This window comes from Mixophyes fleayi, chromosome 1 (genome assembly GCF_038048845.1).
Source record: "Mixophyes fleayi isolate aMixFle1 chromosome 1, aMixFle1.hap1, whole genome shotgun sequence".
Lineage (NCBI taxonomy): Eukaryota > Metazoa > Chordata > Amphibia > Anura > Limnodynastidae > Mixophyes > Mixophyes fleayi.
Genome location: NC_134402.1, coordinates 272,329,612 through 272,353,857, shown reverse-complemented (window position 1 = coordinate 272,353,857; position 24,246 = coordinate 272,329,612). Strand labels below are relative to the sequence as shown.

The following is a 24,246-nucleotide window of genomic DNA, read 5'->3' as shown; positions in this document are numbered from 1 at the left end:
CATCCCCCCTCCTTTCCCAATGTCATGACTTGTGCAATATGCTTGGATGGCTTTGCGCTGTTCCTCCATCCTCTGAAGCACGTACAGGGTGGAATTCCACCGAGTTACCACCTCTTGCTTAAGTTGGTGGCAGGGCAAGTTAAACTGCTCTTGGAGCTGCTGTAATCTCCTACATGCTGTGGCTGAATGCCTGAAATGGCCTGAAATTTTACGGGCCACCGAAAGCATCTCCTGCACCTCACGGTTATTTCGTAGGAAGCTCTGCACCACCAAGTTGATGGTGTGAGCAAAACAGGGAATATGTTGGAAATCACCCAGCTGTAATGCTCGCACTATATTGTTGGCGTTATCTGAAATGACATACCCTGGGGAGAGTCCGAGTGGTATAAGCCATGCATCAATCACATCTCTCAGTTTGCGTAACAAATTGTCAGCCGTATGCCTGTTAGTGAAGCCGGTGATACAAAGAGTGGCCTGCCTGTGACAAATGTTACGTAGTGGTGTACATGCTGCTGCTGTTCCTGCTGGTGAAGGTGAATGACCAACCCAGTGGGCTGTCACAGTCATATAGTCTTTGGTTTGGCCACTTCCACTTGTCCACATATCTGTGGTTAAGTGAACAGTGGGCAGAATGGCATTTTTCAGCGCAATCTCTACATTTTTACACACTTTTTGGTATAGTTGTGGAATAGCTTTACGGGAGAAATGGTGTCGCGATGGAATTCTGTAACGCGGACACAAAACCTCAATTAACTGTGAAAAACCAGCTGCGTTTATTGTGGAGATTGGACGCAGATCTAACACTAACATTGCAGCCATGGCGTCTGTGATTCGCTTGGCGACTGGGTGACTGCTGTCATATTTGCTTCCCCTCGCAAATGATTGTTTCACAGTTAATTGCTGAAATGTAGGACTGCTCATTTTATTCACCTGCCTCTGGGATGACGATTCACCCCCAGCAGCAGCAACAGCAGCAGCAGGACTAACGCTTTCTTCAGAGGAATCAATAATAGTGCCGGAGTCATCCAGCCTTAAGTGGGATGCCGGGCTAACTCCGAGCGCTACTGAGGATATTGATGAGGATGGTGTGGTGGGTGTATTTTGTAGCCGTCGGTATGTCGGTGAGCGGAGGGTCTTAGCTGATGAGGGAGTGCTTGTATTCTTTTGGGAAGAACTTTCAGCTTTTCCCAACACTTTGCCATGAACTCTCGTTAAATGGCGTAACATAGACGAGGTTCCAAGATGGTTAAGGTCCCTCCCTCGACTGACTGTGGCTTCACATACACTACAAATGGCTATACAATTGTTGTCTGGATTTGGGTAGAAATAATTCCACACATAAGAAGTGGATTTTTTTGTTTTATGCCCAGGCATGACAATGGCCTTTTTCTTGTCACGTGCCAGAACTGCTGCCACTGGTGCAGGACTTACACAAACAACCTCATCCTCATCAACATCCTCATTAGCGCCCTCGTCGCCTACACAAATCTCCCCCTCATCCTCTTCTAATTCCAAAGTGGCATCCTCAATTTGGGTATCACCGGCTACACTCGGGCTATTAAGGCACACATCAGCAGAATGCTCACGATTAGACATCCCACTGTTGGATGGACTCTCCACAGGGATTGTTGTCATTTGTGAATCAGAGCAAATATTCTCCTGTAATGCCTCACTGGTATCTTGCAGCTCAGCTTTGACGCGTAACAGTAGTTGTGCACCAATTGTAGCCTGGGTAACTTTTTGGGATCTGCCACTAATAGCCAAAGGTGAAGGCCTCATTCTCTCTTTGCCACTGCGTGTGTAGAATGGCATGCTTGCAATTTTTTTTTTATCGTCACTTAACTTTTGCTCAGTTACACTTCTTTTTCGCTTCAATACAGTAAATTTTTTTTTGGTTTTTGTTTTTTGCACTAATTTGAAAACACTCTGTTGTTTGACATCGCCTTGGCCAGATGACGTACTGGGAACACTAACATCAGGACTGGTGACAGAACCTGGTTGCTCATTTAGATCATATGTGGACTGCTTTGAATCCATTCTGAGCGCAAACCACTGGGGAGTGCTAAAAATTATTGAGTAGATACTGCTGACAGATATGACTTTTGACAGCCAGAAATATTAATGCACAATTAGGGAGGACACCCCAAAAACACTGAGGAGTGCTAAAAATTATTGAGTAGATACTGCTGACAGATATGACTTTTGACAGCCAGAAATATTAATGCACAATTAGGGAGGACACCCCAAAAACACTGAGGAGTGCTAAAAATTATTGAGTAGATACTGCTGACAGATATGACTTTTGACAGCCAGAAATATTAATGCACAATTAGGGAGGACACCCCAAAAACACTGAGGAGTGCTAAAAATTATTGAGTAGATACTGCTGACAGATATGACTTTTGACAGCCAGAAATATTAATGCACAATTAGGGAGGACACCCCAAAAACACTGAGGAGTGCTAAAAATTATTGAGTAGATACTGCTGACAGATATGACTTTTGACAGCCAGAAATATTAATGCACAATTAGGGAGGACACCCCAAAAACACTGAGGAGTGCTAAAAATTATTGAGTAGATACTGCTGACAGATATGACTTTTGACAGCCAGAAATATTAATGCACAATTAGGGAGGACACCCCAAAAACACTGAGGAGTGCTAAAAATTATTGAGTAGATACTGCTGACAGATATGACTTTTGACAGCCAGAAATATTAATGCACAATTAGGGAGGACACCCCAAAAACACTGAGGAGTGCTAAAAATTATTGAGTAGATACTGCTGACAGATATGACTTTTGACAGCCAGAAATATTAATGCACAATTAGGGAGGACACCCCAAAAACACTGAGGAGTGCTAAAAATTATTGAGTAGATACTGCTGACAGATATGACTTTTGACAGCCAGAAATATTAATGCACAATTAGGGAGGACACCCCAAAAACACTGAGGAGTGCTAAAAATTATTGAGTAGATACTGCTGACAGATATGACTTTTGACAGCCAGAAATATTAATGCACAATTAGGGAGGACACCCCAAAAACACTGAGGTGTGCTACAAATTATTTAGTAGATACTGCTGACAGATATGACTTTTGACAGCCAGAAATATTAATGCACAATTATGGGGGACACCCCAAAAGCGCTGGGGAGTGCCAAATATGAAGAAAAAATAATAAACCTCTATCCTCCTCTCTGCACTAGCGATTTTGGTTAGAGCAATTGCAAGAACAATATGGTATTCTCTGTCCCTGCTCTAATTAGCCTATGACTACACCCTGCTCTCTCCCTCTGTCAAATGGCGATGGATTGCTGTGGAGGCGTGTATTTATAAAGTTGAAGTATCGCGAGAACCGAGTCCCGAGATCCGACGACGTCACAATGACGTTCGGCCTCGATTTGGATTCGGAATGGGCGGGAGAGTACCGAGCTGCTCAGCTCGGTACTCGGATACCCAAAGTTCGGGTGGGTTCGGTTCTCGGAGAACCGGACCCGCCCATCTCTAATTCAAACACAATGAAAAAGACTGCTATATAAACCTAAATCAATCAATAATCAACCTAGGTGCTGCATCTTACAAATCATTATGAAATACAGCTAGAAACACGTCAAAGTATGACAATCCATATTACTGTACAAGGTGTATGCTATTAGAACTTATACACATGAAATAAAACATTGATTTACTTGTGGGACAACAAAATAAAACATGTAGAGTTCTAGGTCTATCCAGTGCTATAGTATTAAAGACATGAGATCTCAATGACAAAGACTATATGGCATATAAAAAAAAATACTGGAAGATGGAGAAAATGAGTGTTGTTTCACGACCAATATATGACATAAGATTTGTAAATGAGGGCAAATACTTTTACAGTAGAAAAGGTGATATTGCTCTGTACAGAAAGCCTTGTTTTTGGGTTTTACATTTGCATACATTGTACACCAAGATAAAAATTATTTTGACCTATATGCTTCTACAAAATGTTTTCTAAAAGACGTAGAAAAATTGCTATTTACACCCATATGTTGAGGTGGACACACCTCAAGATGAGTCCAGCTCAGCAGCAGTAGCATGTGTGCCAGTTATATCAGACTTACATTAGATACACTACCAATAAGTTCATAAGCACAAGACATATTATTCTTAACAATTGTTTTGATAGTGAAAAACATAGCTGTTTAGTTTATTTAAATTAGAAAACCCTCTATAATACAGCAGGTATAATCTTCCTTCTCGTGAATGAATGAAGGTAGCAAAAAATTAATATGCCAACAATGACATATAATAAAGGCACGGTTAATGAAGAAAGTAGTATCCGAGTCAAAGGTGTATCCATAATTAGCCAATCAGAAGGGGCTAGCTGGTGCTGGCACTCATCATCATCAATGTTTATTAGTAATACAGCTACCAGCAGGTGTATATGGGTCTCCATGCGTGTCTGCCTCAGTCGCAATTACGCAAACTGTAATTTCTACTCACACCGCCTCTTCCCTCCCCTTATCCATCTGTCAGGGTATACAAAGGCGAAATTGACAGATCTGTGTAAAGATGCAGACGTACACTTTTTTATGGGCATATGCAGTACAAATTTGCAGATTTTACGCTAACAAATGGGCATACATCCAACTTGGCATCAGCCCCCAAATGTGCATGTCTACACACTGCGTCTGCAGATTTGCATGCATGTGGTGTATTTGTAGGAAATATGTCAATAGCTGACAGAAGCAAAAGAAAAAAAATCAGCTGTTGCAAACATACATTACTTACAGTATTAATCTTTAGTTAACCTGGATGCAGGCCCGGCGCTCCCATTAGGCAACCTTAGGTAGTTGCCTAGGGCGCCGGAACCTGCAGGGGGCGCCGCTGCCGCTGACTAGATTTTCAAATCTAGTCAGCGGAGAGAAGTGGAAGATAGGTGCGCGCTGTTTTTTCAATGTCCGCCGCCACTGTCAATAATTCATTCTGATGCGCCCGGGCTGCCCGGCGCATCGCACACCTGATCACTGACGTCAGTGATCAGGTGACAGGTCTTTACCCGGCGGCACCTGCTGTATTATCACACTGTCTGTCAGTGACAGACAGTGTGAATAAAGTTCTTTCCAGACGCCCCTCCTCTCCCAGCATGCATCGCTCCGCCTCCTGTGTGAAAAAGGCGAGGAGCAGCAATAGGAATAAAAGAAAGGAAGTGAAGAGAAAAAAAGAAAAGAGAAGAGAAGAGGTTTGAAGAGCCCCCCTGCATCTACAGACCAGGTAAATAAAATTGAATCATTTATTTATTTATTTATTTATTGTGTTCGTCAGGGGGGGCGGCGGGCAGGAAGGGGGGTGTTTTGCCTAGGGCGCCGAAAACCCTAGCACCGGCCCTGCCTGGATGGATATTCATGATTTTCGAGTTATTAATTTAGTGAAACACACAAGATATAAAACATGCTATATTGTATGCTCTTATTTATTGACTAGATTACATTGCATTAACATGTTATTATATTCTTTATTGTGATTAAATAACAACATTTTGACTGCTTAATATAAATCTTAATGTCATATTAGTAAAGTAGAATATATTTATGTATAATGTGAGACCTTTTTACTTTAGCATGATTATTTTATTATTTTCAGATTTTCTGCAGTGGGTGTATGCATGCCAAATTTGGTAAGGCATAAGTGCACTTTCAAGTGATTTGTAAATGGAGTGTTTAAACCTCTCTCTTTGTCACTATGTGCCAACTCACCATCATATATACTTTTAAAGGAAAATGGACAGCCAAACAGCTGACTTTGAAACCAGTTAAGACAATCAGTGTCAGGGATGCCTGTGTTAGAATTGCAGAATTGGGCATTCACATCTCTAGAGGAACTCCTGATGAGGACTCTTCACTGATAGTAGCCTTTATTATTCCACTTACTGGGGGAGGGGGGGGTTGTGCTTTTTCATTTAATTATAGTTGATTCTAATGTACAGGTGGTAGAGATAGCATTCCTGAACAGGCGACACTCACCCACTTTCTACTGAAAAGGATGTGTTTTCTTTTTGAACCAGAGTACACTCAAGGATGGAATAGCAAACTGCCTCTAGACCCTTTAAAGATTTAATCAGAGAAGTTACCAGATTGCTGAATCAGCACCTAATATATAAGATATAATCAAGAATTGTAGATATTAACAGGACTTGTTGGGAATCCATGTTTGAAAAAATAGACTGGCATTGATGGTGTCCCATTACTGATATGATTACAGTTAGGAATGTTACTCCTCACCCTGTGGTGACTGAACCATTGCTTTCCAATTAGAGGGATGCACTCTTTATGCCAAACCTCTTTTCCCACCAAGGAATACACAAATCAGCATCGAAATGCGTTTGGCATATGCCTTACAGCCCAAGGAACAAAACTGAGCTCAATTAGATAGTTTGAGCTCTCATATTGTTTATCTTTCTACTATATCAATATTTCTATTTATTTAATATTTGCACTTATCTACCTCATGCTGACAACACTCAACTCTACCTATCATCTCCTGATCTCTCTCCCTCCTCTCTGCCAACTCCTTCTGGATGTCTTCTAGATTCTCAAACTCAGTCTTGCTAAAACCGATCTCATTGTTTTTCTTCCGTCTCATACCTTCTCGTGCCTCCTTCCCATTCGACAATACCTCTATCTCTCCTATTACCAAACTTCGCTGCCTGGGTGTCATCCTCGACTCAACTCTCTCCTTTGCCCATTACATTCACTCTCTTGCCAAATCCTACCGCTTCCAGTTATGCAATTGCACGCATTCAGCCCTTCCTCTCCCAGGATCATCATCATCATCATTTATTTATATAGCGCCACTAATTCCGCAGCGCTTTACAGAGAACTCACTCACATCAGTCCCTGCCCCATTGGGGCTTACAGTCTAAATTCCCTAACACACACACACACACAGACAGACACAGACTAGGGTCAATTTCTTAGCAGCCAATTAACCTACCAGTATGTTTTTGGGAGTGTGGGAGGAAACCGGAGCACCCGGAGGAAACCCATGCAAACACGGGGAGAACATACAAACTCCACACAGATAAGACCATGGTCGGGAATTGAACTCATGACCCCAGTGCTGTAAGGCCGAAGTGCTAACCACTATGCCACCATGCTGCCACCAAATATCTCATCCACTCTAATTACCTCCCACTTTGACTACTGCAACCTTCTCCATATTGGCCTCTCATCTCGCTCCTCTTCGATCTATTCTCAACGCTACTGCTAGGCTCATCTTCCTTTCTCTCTGTTGCATTTCTGTCTCCCCCCTCTACCAAGCCCTCCACTGGCTCCCCGTCCCCTACAGAATCCTTTTCAAGCTCCTCACTCTGACTTACACGGCCCTCGCCAATTCCACTGCTTCCTACATCTTCATCCTCATCTCTATTTACACTCCATCCCGCCTACTTTGATCGACCAATGCTCATTGCCTCTTTTCCCCTCTGATTACCTCTTCTCACACACGTATCCAAGACTTCTCCCGCACTGCCCCCCTTCATTGGAACAAGCTCCTTCGATCCATCAGAACATTCCTAATCTGTCTAGTTTCAAACGGTCATTAAAAAGCCATCTTTTCTTAAAAGCCTTCCAGCCACCTGTTTAACCACCCACCTGCCGGCTACCTCTCCCTCTCTTCCCTTCTCCCCCCCTCCTCGACTCTGTCTCTGTTTCACCCGTTTCACCGCTGTGTCTATGTCTATCTACCCCTCCCTTTAGATTGTACGCTCCTTTAAGCAGGGCTTTCTCTCCTCCTGTTTCCTCCACTTTGCTCTCCAGCTATTCAGCCCACCTCCTCTTGGACCTTCTGCCCTCCGACTCCTCTCGCTTCTCTCTGTTCCTCTCAGCGGCTCTTAACCTGTCATCCATGCCCACCCTTTTGGGCTCAGGGTATCAGCTTGTGCTGATTATCCCTCATCCTTTCTCTCTAGCTGTGCTATGAGGTCCCAGAGTTATAGTGCTTACTGTTAATTATACTGTGCTGTTTAACCTTGTACTGTGCTATTGTTTGTCCTTGTACGGTGCTACGGACACTTTGTGGCGCTCTATAAATAAAAATTAATAATAATAATAATAATAATAATAATAATAATTATAATCTACTTGTAACCTTATTCTGCATATTATACCTTTTATTTTACATATATATATATATATATATATATATATATATATATATATATGTATATATATATATATATATATATTGTGAGCTCACTTTAGGGAACACCAATCTCTTTATTCCAGATTTCCACCAGCTACACTCTTGCAGTTTTCCCATCCATAGCATTACTTCCTCATACAGATTAACACCCACCATTTCTCCACCACATTTACCTCTATTTTCCTTCCAACAGTTTTTCTCCTACTTACTTATTAATTTGCCCACACCCATCAATAGTTCTTTCGCAGCCATAGACCGTACCTATCACAATTCTCACACCGTTAGTATTAATTATATAATATACTTATACTTATCATCACTCCCAATGATTAAGAATTTATTCCAATGATGGGGAACCTTTTAAATTTTAGGGGCTGTACAATCAATCCTCAAATCTTCAAAAGGAAATACCCTTAATCTCTGTAATAAGTTAAAACAAACCATTTAATCAAAGAAAGATTTGTAATAACATATCCAGACGTAAGCCAACTTGCACTACATTTAATATTGATTTAACTTTGATACATTTCTCTGTTGCCCACTTAGAGCCTGATGTAGAGTTGGAAGCGTTTTATACTTAACTTATAAGTGTAAACTGCATCCCGTAATTTGCACAGTATTCCAAGTCAAACGGATCTTGCAACTCAAAATAGTATGCAAGTTGCACAAACACACCTCTTTATCTGCATTATGGGTCGGTGTGTATGATACACCTAAGTGTATCAGTCACAGAGGCCCTGTGAAGCAGATTACTGAATAAATAAGTGAATGTTAAAAAAAAAAAGAAAATTGTGCTTCTCCCCCCACAAAAGAGCTCTAGGGTTGTAATTATTTTTTAATACAGCAAGGTCTGTTGAACCAGTAGAAAGCACCCACAAAAGATCCATCCCATTGAGACCTATTGCGGCTGCTTTCAACTCAGCATAGTATGTAAAGTGCGTGAACACGCCTTTACATTGCACACTGAGATGGATACATGACTAAAAGTGCTTTTTACACTGTTCAGTCGGACTTGCGTCCGACTCTACATCAGGCCCTTAGTTGTGTCTTCTCTTGCACTTCATCAACATTGCAGCTCCCTCCCCACAGCCAGGCTCGGTTTTACCACATAAATCCATCTATAGGACATTAAGATACCACACACATCGCTCCATGGTGACAAACAGCCAAGTATTACTTTTTCTAGTTTTGACTAGATGCAAGACACTGTGTTAATAGCACACACACATCAAGACAGCTAAGCACATATTTATATATTTATTTTACCAGAAATCTACCTGGAAAACTCTTCCATGCATTCACAGTGGAAAAATTACCTTTCTCATCATCTTTTACAAGTAGAGAAAGGTTCTCCACGGGCAAGATGGGGATGGGGTCTGTCAAAAGTGCCAAACATACCACCAAGCTGAGCAATATCAGAACCTTTTGAAAAAGTCAATGGATTATAGCAGAATGTTAAAATCTATATGCTTTAACCACTTTTGTAATTGTATGCAAAAACAATGGATCAATTTCCCTGTGTGGTGACTACTGGGGGTAAATGTTTCAAACTGAGAGTTTCCAGTGGGTTTGAAAAGTGGAGATATTGCCTATAGCAACCAATCATATTCTAGCTTTCATTTTGTAGAATGTACTACATAAATGATAACTAGAATCTGATTGACTGGAAACTCGCAGCTTGATATATTTACCCCCTGGACTCTTAACAAAAGTGCTATACATGATCAGAATCTGTCTCACATTAAGGAAGTTTTAGATATCTTGATCGGGAGTCAATGTTTCTTGTCTTGGCTTAAGCCTTTTAAAAGTGGAAGAAAGGTACATAAGAGACTCCTGTTCCGGCTTATGCAGACCCTAGCAAGTCATACATACTTCATGTGGATGCCAGCTATGATGATGGCTTAGGAGGAGAGCTTCATCGAGAGTATACTGAAGGACAAGGTACCTTGGTTTACAGTAGCAAAGTCTGGTTCCAAGTGAGATGATCCATCCAATGCATAAATTGGAATTCGTAACCTTAAAATATGCCATAGGCGAGAAATGGAATGATTACTCGTATAGGGATTTGATTTGAGCCATCAATGGCTAATATTATAGAATAAGATCAACTCCAAACAACGGAGGGTTCAGGCGCAGAATGGACACGTCTCCGTATATAATAATAAACTAAACCTAAAATAATTTTAGAATAGAGTATAAATAAAATAAATCAAATCTATTCCATAAAGGCAATATGTTTTAACAATCCCATACAAATAGGATTAGGCTGCTGTACACAAAGACTGCCAAAACAGCTCAATATATTAAAAAATTAAAAAATAATAATAAAATAGTGATACAGATCTCTAAAAGCTCTTTGTGATGAATAAACCAAATAAACCTTAAACTCAGATGGCACTAGCAGCAACAGTACATGGATCAGCAATGATAAAGGAAAGTTGTCATCCTCCACAAAGTTGTGTCATGTGAGCTAAGGACAGATCTGTGTGTAGGTGGCCATCCAAATTTTCATCTGTGATCAAAAGTACTGCAGGACTGCTTGGATCATTATTATCTCCCAGGATCTGGGGAGGATGGAACAAGCAGCATATCGATCGAATAGAGAATTAGATTGCACGCTACTTGGAACTACAGTATTTACTTACAGATTGAGACTGTATGTTTTTCACAATTATTGCGTAAGGAGTGAATGGTTATAGATAGAATCACTCTATTATCAGTGAATCTCCCAAGTAAGATTATATGACGATCTTTGGTTATATCTGCAGTTTATCTCTTTTAAATTATCTTTATATTGAATGAATAACTGCTGATTATATCTGATCTAAATGTTATGTCTTAGGACATTGATTAGTACAAGTCTATGTGCTTTATAAGAGAAGGATTTCTTTAGAAGATTTCTGTGATTTGCGTTACGAACAAAACAATGTATTTCCTGATAATTCAATTAATTGTATTCTTTAGAAAGTGCACTTCAGTACATATATTTTATTGTCTTCTTGGGGGGTATTGTATATTTATGGGATATGAATAAATGGATTTTATGTTTGAAGTTTTATTAAAATATTAAAATATTGTTGTTATTCAATTCTTTCAGCTTATTATTCTGCCATCTGAGTTTCCGGTTTATTTTGGTCTATTCCTCAAATAGAGCTTTCAGAGCGCTGTATCATTTATTTTATTTTTGTTATAGAATAAACCTTCATTTTGTTTTACAATACTCCACTTTTACATTATACTATTGAGTAAGTTGGCAGTATGTTTTTAAGAAGAGGGTCATTGGTTTGTATGTTTTGTCAGGAAACACCTGAAGAGTTGTTTGCGATAGTTAAATAAATGGAACAAACAGTCAATTGAACTGAAAGATAAACAAAGCTAGGACACTATAAAACATACTTGCCAACTCTCCCTGAATGTCAGGGAGACTCCCTGAAATAGGGGTGATCTCCCTCACTCCCTAAAGAGTCTGGCATTCTCCCTGATGCTGAGCCAGTACAAGACGTGGTTGGCTTCGCCATCTGTGGCATGATGACACAGTTAAGAAATTGTTTCCTATGTCCATGTATTGATGCCTACGGAGGTCGCCATTTTCATGGAGACCAAGATTTAATCAAAGACTGACAGGTAAGACAATATGACTTCAGTAATGGAGACAGAAATGTAAAAGACACTTTAGTCTGTAGAGATTCATTAGCTGCTTTTCTTTAATGCATAGTTGCCTACTCTCCTGGAATGTCCGGAAAACTCCCGCATTTCTGGGAGACCTCCCGGGCTACCGGGAGAGCAGGGCAACCTCCCGGTTCTCGCCCCCGCAATAGATAAGTGGTGGGGGCAGGACGAATGATTCAAATGTTGTGTATCTTAGCCCCGTCCCCTGCTGTAATTGGCCAAAATTGTGACAATCGTTTAGGGGGTGGGGCCAAAATGATGTGATTCATCAAGTCCCGCCCCCGAGCACCCACCTACCCCGGGATCTCCTTGAAGCCAACGAGGAAAAGTTGGCAAGTATGCAATAAAATCTTGCAAAGTTAACAAACATGCATGAATCTGGCAAATAATTGCTTAAGACTTAAGTCATATCACACCACAATGACTTTGGAGATTTGCACTTATTTTTACTTATAGGAATATGTCTACTATTCACTGTTCATTCCCTGAACCAATTTGTATGATGACCTAATGCTGAAGTGCCTGTAAGACTTTGTTGTAGTTTAGCATAGAGCAATAAAAGCTTCATGCAATACATTATTCAACAGTTGTGATTTTCAACAGCTAGTAGCCCTCTCTTACTACCAATTCACTGTGATGTATAAACTAGGGTCAAAGAACACGGAAACACATTCCCTATCCAGACGACCTGGATTTTCCTCTATCACTCTTGATGTAATGCAAAGAAATACCTCTCTCTATGGTGTTACTGCTCTGTGTTTTACAGTTGCTATGGAGGCTATATAAGTGCATTTCTAATGTGTGATTGACTCAATTGGGACTGAAAGTGAAGATGACCCCACTATATGCAGTTACGCCTCTTCCCTACTACATTGGCGGTAGACCCTACTGGGCAGATTAAAGCGCAAGATCAAAACACAACAGGCAAATCTTTAATTGGCCACTCAAATAAGCAGCACAGAGGAAAGAAACATTGTGACCTCCGAAAAATTAATTTTCTTGCATAAGCGGGACAAGTTTGAGATGCTTTGTGTGAGCGATTCTCTCATAAGACATACTAAACACCTAACAAACGGAAGTAATTTTAAAAAATGCTTTATTCTTGTATCATTAAATGCAATGCTATTTAAATTATTATTTTTGTTTATTTATAAAAAGGAAAGGTACTTGTTATTTAGACGCGCAAAGCTTCTTCCACATAAGCCACTGTTTTAAAATCTTCTGATGCATGTGCAGTGAATAAGTTGTCAAGGCAGTTATGCAGAGGATTTGAAAATAGCTGTTCAAATATATATATATATTCTGCACCTGAATAACTATTTTTTATATAAAAAAAATGAAAATATAACAATAGATTTTTAATAATAAATACAAATACTTTGCATGCACTTACCAAGTTAATGTAATATCTTTCTTTTTTCCTTCCCTTTACTTTCCTCTAGGGCCTTGCTTATGGGACACCACCACTGCCAAAAAGACTACTATCGTATTCCTGGGTCGGTAATTCAGCCACCCGGAGAGCATTGGTTATAGGTTGTAGGCAATTGCAGGACCAATTCTGAGTCAATGAATAATGTAGCCTGTGGCTGAGTTCAATAGTGGCCAGCCAGATGCTAGTCAAAAGCAGTCAACAGGGGTCCATTCCCGGTATACTACACCATGTTTGGAAGAGAAATATTTTACCCTATGCGGACACACACTGAGGGGGATTTCCATTTCCCTGGAAACCCCCTTCCACTCTATGGTTCCTGGTGGCTGTCTGCGTCTCATCCACCTTACTCCATGCAGATTTAAAGAGACTTGCATAGTATTCCATCTGACAGTAGCAACATGAGGTGGATGATGGGAGTAGTGCTGGGATATCCTCACAGGCTGCCCTTTATCCGGAGCCTCCTGCATTTGTTCCATAATCCCACAATGGACAGAACAATAGGGGTTCGCACTCTACCGATCACATACCTCCCAAAATTTGAATAGGCGGCATCGGAATATGGGGTGTGGAAACATAATGATCAGGGTGCCTAGTGCTTTTGAAGTGCTAGGCTGCCCCATTCTCTCTAACATTACCCTCCAAACACCTTCACTGCTGTGCATACCAGTGCGCACAGCACCCGGTCACTGCTGCTCTGCCTTGCCCAATCGGGATGGCAGGACAGAGCTCTCAAATCAGGACTGTCCTGCCGAAATCGGGTTGGTTGGGAGGTATGTGATCACCTTTCTACCAAAGTCACATTCTCCATTGACATTAAGCCTTCTGGATTCCCACATAGAGAGTTGTGGAGCTAAAGTTGAGTAGTGAGTATTGCTTCTTCTTTTGTTCCAGCAACAGTTTACAGACTTGTTTACATACAGTGTGTCAAAGTTGCTGCAGCTAGGGAGATTTCCCCTTCGTCTCTGGTCATTATAAGGTTTATCTAATTTAGTTAGCGTCAAAATTCTGGGTTCACTATGGTCCTATCTCCCCATGCCAAACAGTGAAGAGCCCTCACCAACTAACCAACAATGATTCCCAACACCTAATGGAATTATCTGCCTAATCAACCCTGTTCCCCCTGAACTGATGCCTATGGGTACAGACCACCAACTAGGAAAATATCTGTAAACCAAATCTGATTTATTTACTATTTCACAAAGTACCTATAACACTTTTACTAATTTCCACTGAACACTGCACAAACATCCATTACATAACCCCTCAGAGGAACCGCTAGAACCTATATATATTTAGAAGTCACCCTTCACCAGCTGATTATCTTGGTGGTTACAGCCCAGTCTTCACTTACTTTTTCAGGCTAAACCCTGGTGGTATTTTCATTCACAATCAAGCTCCGAACCTACTGGCACATCAGGTGAAGTGTAGTCAACCAATAAAGCATAGTATGTGCATGGAGTGGTAGAACCAATATTTCTTGGAGCAAAGAAGAATTGTGTACAGGGCGGTGATATGCCCGGGGATTCATAGCTCTCTTTGGGGCGCAAGAACATTGTGTAATAATTATAAGATATTTTACGTAGCCCCACATGGCAACATTTAAGAATATACAATAAACTTTCGACCAACGAGAAGGATTGCCAGGCAGGTCTAACTTGCTTCAATAGTAAGAGTTGGTCAAGTTAGCTGCCCAGTATATAGCTCTGGTACAGTACCCTATATTGGGCATAAGAAAATATCCTTTATTTATGTGTATTATAATTGTGCTCTGTTGTAAATCCAGATTGAGATTGATATACAATTTAGGCAGATTATACAGAGTATAACTGCACCAGGAGACACCTCCATGGTTGGTTCAACTGACACAAGATGAAAGTGAGATAGAGGCATTGTTGGAAGGCCTCCTGCACTAGAATAGAGATGTATTTATAGCCTGGGACATATGCACACTGGGACCTTTGTCAGGGATGACCACAAGTCAAGTTGGGTGAGCTTCCGTAATATGGCGGCTTGCATGGTTGTTCATGTAAATTAGATTTAACCTGCTCTAACATTTAGCAATAACAAAGGACTGAGATACCACACAGATAACAAAAGACCTTACACATTACACACTCTGCACAGAGTGAGGGTCTCTAAGTGACGGCCTGTTTGGGCTTTAATTTTCATTAAAATAATAATCTCAGAAGAGCATGCACAGGGAAGGGATAGTTATCACAGTAATAATGAAAACCCAAACAGGGCTTTACTGCGCATGTGTGTTAAGTAGATACCCTTTACTGGGGTCCCCTCCTTCACATTTTACTATGCGGCCCTGTGAATGCAAGTATGCCACTGGCTCTAGTAGTTATTGCTATTTATCATATCTAGCATATAAGCAGGTAATCATATCCTATATAATCTTCCTCAAAGAAACTTAGATAATAGTTTATTATTATTGATAGTTTTAATAGCATTCATGCAAACTAAGAACTTCAAATACTGTACCTCAGGCTGCAATGTGCTGTATGTTTGTAAACATCTGAGCAGGAATATAATTAGTGGTTAAGTTTACTGACATGGTAACAATGAAACTGATATACTTGCTGGAGACCTCAGTGTGAATCACTCTGTCACCTTCTTGTGAACTTCAACAAGTCACAAACTAGATATCCTTAAAACGGCAGGGTATGTCTGACTGAACAATTCTCTGTACACTGATATCAGCTATATACAAAATAGTAAGTAAATAAAACTTGTCAAAAGAGAAACTATGCTATACTATTAATGATTATTTCTGTTTATTTAATAACATTTATCTCTGGCTACACCTTCTATACTTGAGATTAACTCATTAAATGGCAAATAACTATGCCCTGTGTCAATTTGTAAGTAAAGAGTAAACCGTTGAACAAACTTCTATTTCAACCACTGCCTAATTTCCTCAAACTTCCATCAACAGGATAAAACAGCTAACAGTGGAAAGAACACATGGCTTGCATCATAGATGTGTGTGGGTGTAAGTTTTGCAGCCTTTTATTCCCAAGTGACATTCATCAGTGTTAACATTGTGACATCCTTACAGACTGCATTTGCGGATAATTTATGTCTTAAACAACCATAACATACTAGACATTCACATGGAGGATTACCAACACTTTTTCCATATACAATGCAGCTATAAAACAACAATTACTTTAGTGTTGTTTGCGTACTCAAGTACTCTTTGTACCTTCCTTCCAGGACAAGGTATGAAATGTGAACATGGGATGGGGTTGATGATACAATAATTTACATCATCAAGTGGGTAGGACAAAATGTATAATGCCACTGATCTCATCATCATGCTTCTGATCACTCAGGTGGCCGGGCTTGATAGTGTGATGTGTGTCTGTATGACACCTCCACGCCCACTTCGCAGGTCGGTGAGGTGCCTTCAGGGAGAATTGCCTACTCCCCGGGAGGTCTGTCATGTGTATATATATATATATATATATATATATATGCATACAGGATTCCAAGTCGCACAGATCTTTAAATTAGAATACTATGCAAATTGCACAAGCACACTCTTTATCTGCCTCATGGGCCAGTGTGCTTGATGCACTTAAGGGTTAATGTTAAGAACACAATCGTGCTTCTCCTCCTGAACAGCACAAGGGTTGGTTATGCTGTTAAGGATGGGGTGCTTCACAACTTTGTTTTAAAAATTTAATTATTCTTTTACTTCTTTTTTTAATACAGCAGAGTCTGTTGCACCAGGAGAAAGCACCCACAAAATACACGTCTCCTATAGACCTATCTGCGGCTACTTTCAACTCAGCATTACATTGCTAGGCTCACCTCGTTTCACCTCCCTAAGCACAGAGAGGTGCAAGGGGGAGATCTGAGACGGATCTTTGCCTAAAAGTGCTTTTTGCCATGATCAGTTGGACTTGCGTTCAACTCTATATCAGGTCCTTAGTTGCTATAACAATCCATGCCCCAATACTTAGGAGGGATCTTATTAATCTTACTGTGTTTCTCTGTGTCATGTCATTCATGTCATTGATCATATAGACATACTGAACCTGATTCATCAAGGCACACATTCTGAGTGCAACATGTGTTTGTTTAAAAACGCACGTATATCAGCTCTATGTACTCCCAAATTTAAAGAGGAACGGTTCTAAAGATATGTGCTGATGAAGTCGGGTGTAGGTCAGCACTGCTCTACTACACAAGACACTGCAGGATACGTCCAATACCTATTTGGAATATACATTCACAAAAAACGCAGAGAAAGAAATACTATTGATTTCATGTTACCTATTAATAATATAAACCTTAATAACAAACCAGTTATAAACATTTTTTTATATATATTTTTCCATAAAATGCATTTATTAGGATGTTATCAATGTCTACTAAACATAAAATATATTTTTACAGTTGCTCCTGATTGCAAACACATGTTATAGCATACATACCAGACTGTCATCACTAGTACTCAGGATTTAAACTAACCCTGTAGCTCGAGCAAGAGATACGGTAGAAAAACAAGTAAGTTTGAGATGCCTAGAGTTTGATTTGGACGTGGCTGTGCGCGCTCGAGTTTAGCACGCTCTTACTGTACACTGACTATACGCGAACGCCCCCTCCCCGTCCCATTCAGTCCCAGAAATCGTAGGCTGTAGTTAGTGTTCTTTGCGTAAGTGGATGCAGTGAACATTGCTGTGATCAGTTGCGTATGTCCCGGATCTGGCCATGTGCAGACTGAATTTGCATGTGATACACACGACAGATACGTGCCTTGATGAATCAGGCCCAATTTGTTAGAAAACTCAAGATAATTCTTTTAACCAGATAGGGTGTTCTCATGTGGAAGGACACTAAATACTGCAAGTCTCTGGCTACAAAACTAAGTTGTGTACCCCCCACTCCCGTCTACCACATTGCTTACTCCTCAAACACCATTTACCATCAAGTTAATTTTACCCATTAAATGGTGTCAAATAAGTAAATTAATAAGGCTGGTGAATTCTTGATGTTTCTATTACAGATAACTATTCATTTTAACATATACAAAAATCAGGGGGGAAATCATACAATAATAAGAAACTTGGATAAACCTTAACTGAGACAATGCTGAAACCACATTGCTTTCTTGTGTCTAGAGCAGTGAGTTAATGGTTGGGCAGCTGTCCAATCAGAGCACACTAGAGTGCGTGGCAGTGAAATTCAAAATTATTCTGCCTCCTTCAGAAGGCGAAGTAACTGCTGATCAGGTGTTGGGTGTGACATTTCATGAAGGATGTCAGACACAATACACCCGCAGGGACCCCTGAGGGGAAATGGGTGGTACAATATAATTTTAGATTAAATTCTTTTTTAAGGCTTCCTTTACAGTAAGCATTAAAAAGCTTCAAATCACGTAAAATAAATATATATAAACTGCCAAGTTTGCAGATTTGTCACTGGAAAGATTTGTCCCTTATCATGTACCTAGTTTTTAATATTGATCAATTGCTCAGTAATAATTACCTTCTTCTTTTGGTTGCTGGATACAATTCCTGGTATATATTTCTATATAATCAGTATAAACTGAACTGTACTTAATAATAATAAAATAATTATAATTTGCATTTATTTTATAGCATTTACATCTTATTGAGATTTTCAATCATTTATTGGATTTATTGAAATTGATACAATACAAAATCTGGCTATAGATTGTTTATGTATTAAGGGGCCTATTTACTATCAATCGCACTTTTGTCCTGTTAATTATCATTGTCATAACAGCGATGACAGATGAATGAACAGGACTTGAAGCCATGTCAGGACAGCACATGCAATAAGAGGCTGTCCCTGTGATTACTTTTTTCTAAAGTCAACTCTGGGTGCTGACCTGGAATTTTTTCTCCACATGAGCAACCTAGAGTCACGCATGCGCAGTGGTAATTTGTGTAAACTCACGCATTGGTTTAATGGTTATCGCCATCTTCTGATGGCGTGAGGCTTTTGTTAGTCATTTTACCTAGAAATGCGTAAACCATGCGGAAAATCCGTTTCCTACATGATGACTGAGAAGTTATTATAAATGAGGAGCATTAGTCAACAAAACTGGAACACTTTACTGAAATAATATATAGGGGTCTAGGGCCTGATTCATTAAGGATCTTAACTTAAGAAACTTTTTATTTCAGTCTCCTGGACAAAACCATGTTACAATGCAAGGGATGCAAATTAGTAATCTGTTTTGCACATAAGTTAAATACTGACTGTTTTTTCATGTAGCACCTTAATGAATCAGGCCCCTATTTATTAAGACCATCCAAATAAATAAATTTAAAAAATTTATTGCGCAATTTATTAAGAAAAAGTCACTGAGGCAGCTGAGCGATACCAAGCCTGGGACCCTATGTACAAATACAAAAACCTAAAAAAATTATAAAGAAAAAACTGCTTTATTTTAATAATAATTTTAATAATAATAAAGCATCTTTCCTGTGGATACCCCCTGCTAGTGTCATCCTGAGATGGCATTAGCAATCAGATGATAGCAGTGGTACTTACAGGCTGGGGGCTTTTGTAAGAAGCCCTAAATCCCCTTTTCATAGATTTAGGGCTTAACTCCTGTTAGGGCTCAACTCCTTCATCCCTGCTGATAAAAACATACTGCAGCAATAAAAGTAGTGTTACGTTACAAATGAAAAATGTGGTACCTTAAAAGTGCATTCCACCAAAGGAAACATGTGTTTTTGTAAAACTAGTTGCTCGGTTACTTTCTTTATTATTAAATTAAGAATAATAGGATCCTAAACAACTTAAAGTTAAGCAAAATCAGTGAAATTATCTTTGATAGTTCAAAAATGTTGAACTTACACTAGAACTTAAAGATCCCAATCTAGAGGCCTTTCTGAAGTTAAAGGTCCAATAACCAAATTTCCTCGCTGCCCTGTCTTATATACATTCCTAATTACAGCACACTCATGATCAGCAGTACTTTATGTAACCAGGATGCTAAATAAAATATACAAATGAAAAACATTGAAATCTTGAAAAATGTTGTTCTTTATCCATAGTGACTAATATCCTATGGTATACTATTTTATCTTACTTCTGTGTAATGATTCCTGATCTATCTGATAATGATCATTTTCTGAAGTGTCGTTAGAACAAAAATTAAACTAGGCTTAAAAAACATGGGGGCCGATTCATCAAGGCAGGTATCTGCCGATTTTGAGAGTATCGTATGCAAAATGACTCTGCGCCAGCCCAGAACCGGGAGATACTGCTGTTAATGCAGCCGTGTCCACTGAGTCTTCATACGCAAAGGACACTTATGCCATAGTGAATTTACAGTACAGGTGAGCCAAATTCAAGCACATGCAGCCACGTCTGAATCCAGCTCTGAGCGTCTCAATGTTACTTGTTTTTCTGCCGTATTTCTTGCTCCAGCTAAAGAGCTAGTATAAGTCCTGAGTACTAAGTCCTGATCAGAAGTAATTACAGTCTTGTATGCATGCTATAGCATGTGTTTGCAATCACGAGCACCTGTAAAAATGTATTTTATGTTCAGTAGACCTTAACAACATTCTAATAAATGTAAGTCACGGTTTTATCATAGGTAAATAATAAATGGTTGTACAAATACATTAGGGGTCAATACAGAGAACTTTCATGGGAACTTTTTACCCCAAGGACTATACACAGGACACGTGGTCACCCCCTAAGGTTAGAGGAGAGGAAATTTCACAACCAGCAAAGGAAGGGGTTCTTTACAGTAAGGGCAGTCAAGATATGGAATTCATTGCCAGGGAAGGTCGTGATGGCAGATTCAATAGATATGTTTAAGAAAGGGTTAAACAAATTTTTAGCGGAAAAGTGTACCCAGGGATACGACCGTTAATTAAAATGAAGGATAGTAGTGGGTATAGGGTAAAATAGGACTGCAATATTGAGTCTGGGGGGATTTTCACAATTGAAACAGATTGGAGATTGTTTTGAAACTATTGCACTCCTACAAAAAGGTACATTAATCCTTAGATATTGGGGTATAATAGGGAGCACTGAATTTTTTTTTACATACCTACCTTCTGTCTTCTTCCACTCCGGCTCGTCGTTGCAGGCTCCAGAGGCACCTCTTTCTTCTTGCTGTCAGTGCACACATGGTGCGCCCTGCACTGCTTAGTGTGGTCAGGTGAGATCACAGTCTTGACCTCCTCACTAAGTAGTGCGCACTGCACTGACAGCGATCGCTGGCAGTATGGAAATATATATATATATATATATATATATATATATATATATATATAAATAATGCTGTTGGCAGGTCTTTCTTAGGGGCCCCCCAGATGCCCCAGGCCCCTGGGCTACAGCCCATAAAGCCCTACGGTAATCTGGCCCTGTTGGTGGGTTGTGTAGGTGTGTGCTTGTGTGGTAGAGAATTTAGACCGTAACTTTCAATGGGGCTGATGTAAATGACTAAATATTATCTGTGTAGCACTCTAATATGGTGGTGCTAAATATGTAAACCATTGGTGGAAGTGAAAATTTAGATGTAGTGTTATGGAAAATGGGAGTGGATGGATTTCACTATTAAAGTAGCAGAAATGTCGGCGTGTCATACCACCATATACCAGCCCACTTTGACCATTGATGTAAATAATAATATTAACAGTAATGATTGTTGAATAAGCTCTCTGCTGCTCTGTGTGTGCAGGTATCTGCCAGACACACTCTCTATGTGATCCTGCACTAGACATGAGTGCAGAAGACCTGGATATGTCCAATACAACAACCTAAATGCTTTATTTTACTAATAAAGTATTTTTCCCTGTTAGCTCCCCGGGAAACACATGTGGAATCTTCAATTTGCTTCATGGCTAACAGAAAGTAGAAAGTTTATGTCTGACTGACATTCTAGTAAGTGCATCATTTTAGCAATGATTAAATATACTTGATATATACCATCCATTCTATTAATAAAGAATAAGATGATAAAACTCTATATCACCCTGATAATAAAACTTGTATACCTGGGTCTATTCTATTATTATAGATGTGCCCACAGTTACAGGTTTATTTACTTTAAAACTGCATCCTTAAATTACTCTGGGGAAAGTAAACTGAGGACCCTTCCATCTGTGACTGTCAAAAGTGGAGAAAACTAATTTATTATAAATATAATATTTATAACAACATTCAGACACAAAAATGACAACAAAGTTCCATTGACCTTGATGCTATCTGCAAAATCTGTTAGTGCGTACATTAATGATGTGGGATAATGTGTATATTTGTATATATAAATTAAAAAAACAAAAACAATGACAAAGGACAGAGTAATGCTGGGTACCGCTATCTTACCGCTGCTTGCTGGAAGGCTCCTTTGGTGTAAGTGCCTCCTCCCTTATAGGTGATAGCTGGAATTTCTCTGTTAAGAAGAGAGCACTTGTGCTGGTGTGACTGGCTGGAGGAGATATAATCCACTCTGGTCTGCACGTTGTTTTTGGAGGAGAATGTGACAATGGCCACTCTGGTCGCAGAAGGCACCACTGGGAAATCGGATAGAAGCTTTTTCACAAATCTTAGTTCATTGACAAAGTTGGCATGGCCTACACTGGAAGACTCATCCACCAGGAAGACCAGATCCAAATTCAGGCTCCTTTCCCTCAACCTCCTTATGTTCTTTTTGAAATACTGTCCCAGCTTTTCCACTTTGTTTTCTGTGCTGTCTGTTCGCTGTGTATTGCTGTTGTCTGGGATCTGGAAAACTTGTGAGGAAGAGCTCTTGTAAGCTGGGATCTGGTGCTGAAAAGTTGTCCAACAATGGATCAAAGAGAGGCAGCAGCAAATACAAGCCAAACGCAACATGATCACCTGAATAGAAGTCAATTGGATAGTCCTTAGGAAATAATAATCCGATGTATTTTTCTATTGCTCCCCACCCTCCCCCGATTCTCAATGAAAAGTGTAGTCTGCGTGATCCAAAACTAATGTTCCAGAGCGCCTGTCCAAGCAGCGCTGCAGATGTGATGAAAGATAGAGCGCATACTGCAAGAGGAGACTGCTGGCTGCATGCTCCGATCATGTACTGCTAGAAATCAATATTCTTCCCTCCTCTTCATTCTTAAAAAAAAAAAAAAGAAAAAACAGAAAAATTTCCAGTCTTGGCAAACCCCTATCTTTCTTTTCGTTTCTGACTCCCTTTCTTTCTATTGTTTCAGATCCACTTTAAGCTCACTCTTTCCCCTCTCTCTTTCTTTGGCTGTGTTCCCTACTCTGCCTGAATCTGCCTGCCTTTCTTCCAAATCTTCCTTCCTTCTCCCCCTCCTCTGTTCATGGCTGATTTGCTGAGCTCTCTTGTCACCGGAGCCTCTGTCTGTCAGGCTGTCAACATTCCCAAAAGCGCGCATCAGCCCCTGATTGATCCCACATGTCTGGTATACAAACTCAGATGCCTTCATTAGACATGGCTACAGATACCACGAGTGCCATTATAATTGAAAACACTTATATGGGAGAAATATATTAAACATTAGTAGTTTCACCTACATACTTTCTTTGAAACTTATCTACCCATTTAAAGCAGTATGGTTAACACACTCTACATATCTCTAACATGTAGTAATGTGATCACGTGTATATGAACAAAAAAAAAACCGTTTTGTCCAGCTGCAGTCACCACAGTGTATCTGTCTTCTGTATTTTTAACTTGCAAGAAAAGTAAATAAATCATATAACATTTTAAAGTATTGCATAAATAGGGATCAATGTACTGTATACTTCTCTCTCTACAAACAAAATAAAAACTATAAGAAACAACAATAGCAGAAGCAATATGACTCGCTTTTACTGGGATATTTCTTTGCTGTAAAATACACTAGTAAAAACACGAGTGGAAATGTATGTCAAACACAAATGCGTTTTTGTTTTTTTTTTACTAGCGTTTGTGACTGGAGGTCTATGTAGACTTCCCCAATGCGTTTA

At 39.8% G+C, this 24,246-nt stretch overlaps 1 protein-coding gene across 1 annotated transcript in view; it reads right to left on the bottom strand.

Moving 5' to 3' along the window:
• Positions 1-23,545, bottom strand: part of SVEP1 (sushi, von Willebrand factor type A, EGF and pentraxin domain containing 1) — a 291,067-nt gene extending 267,522 nt beyond the window's left edge. The window contains 1 exon segment of the mRNA XM_075204846.1: positions 22,624-23,545. Coding sequence (XP_075060947.1) covers positions 22,624-23,130 — 507 coding nt within the window. The 5' untranslated portion in view covers positions 23,131-23,545.
• Positions 23,546-24,246: the final 701 nt, after the last annotated feature.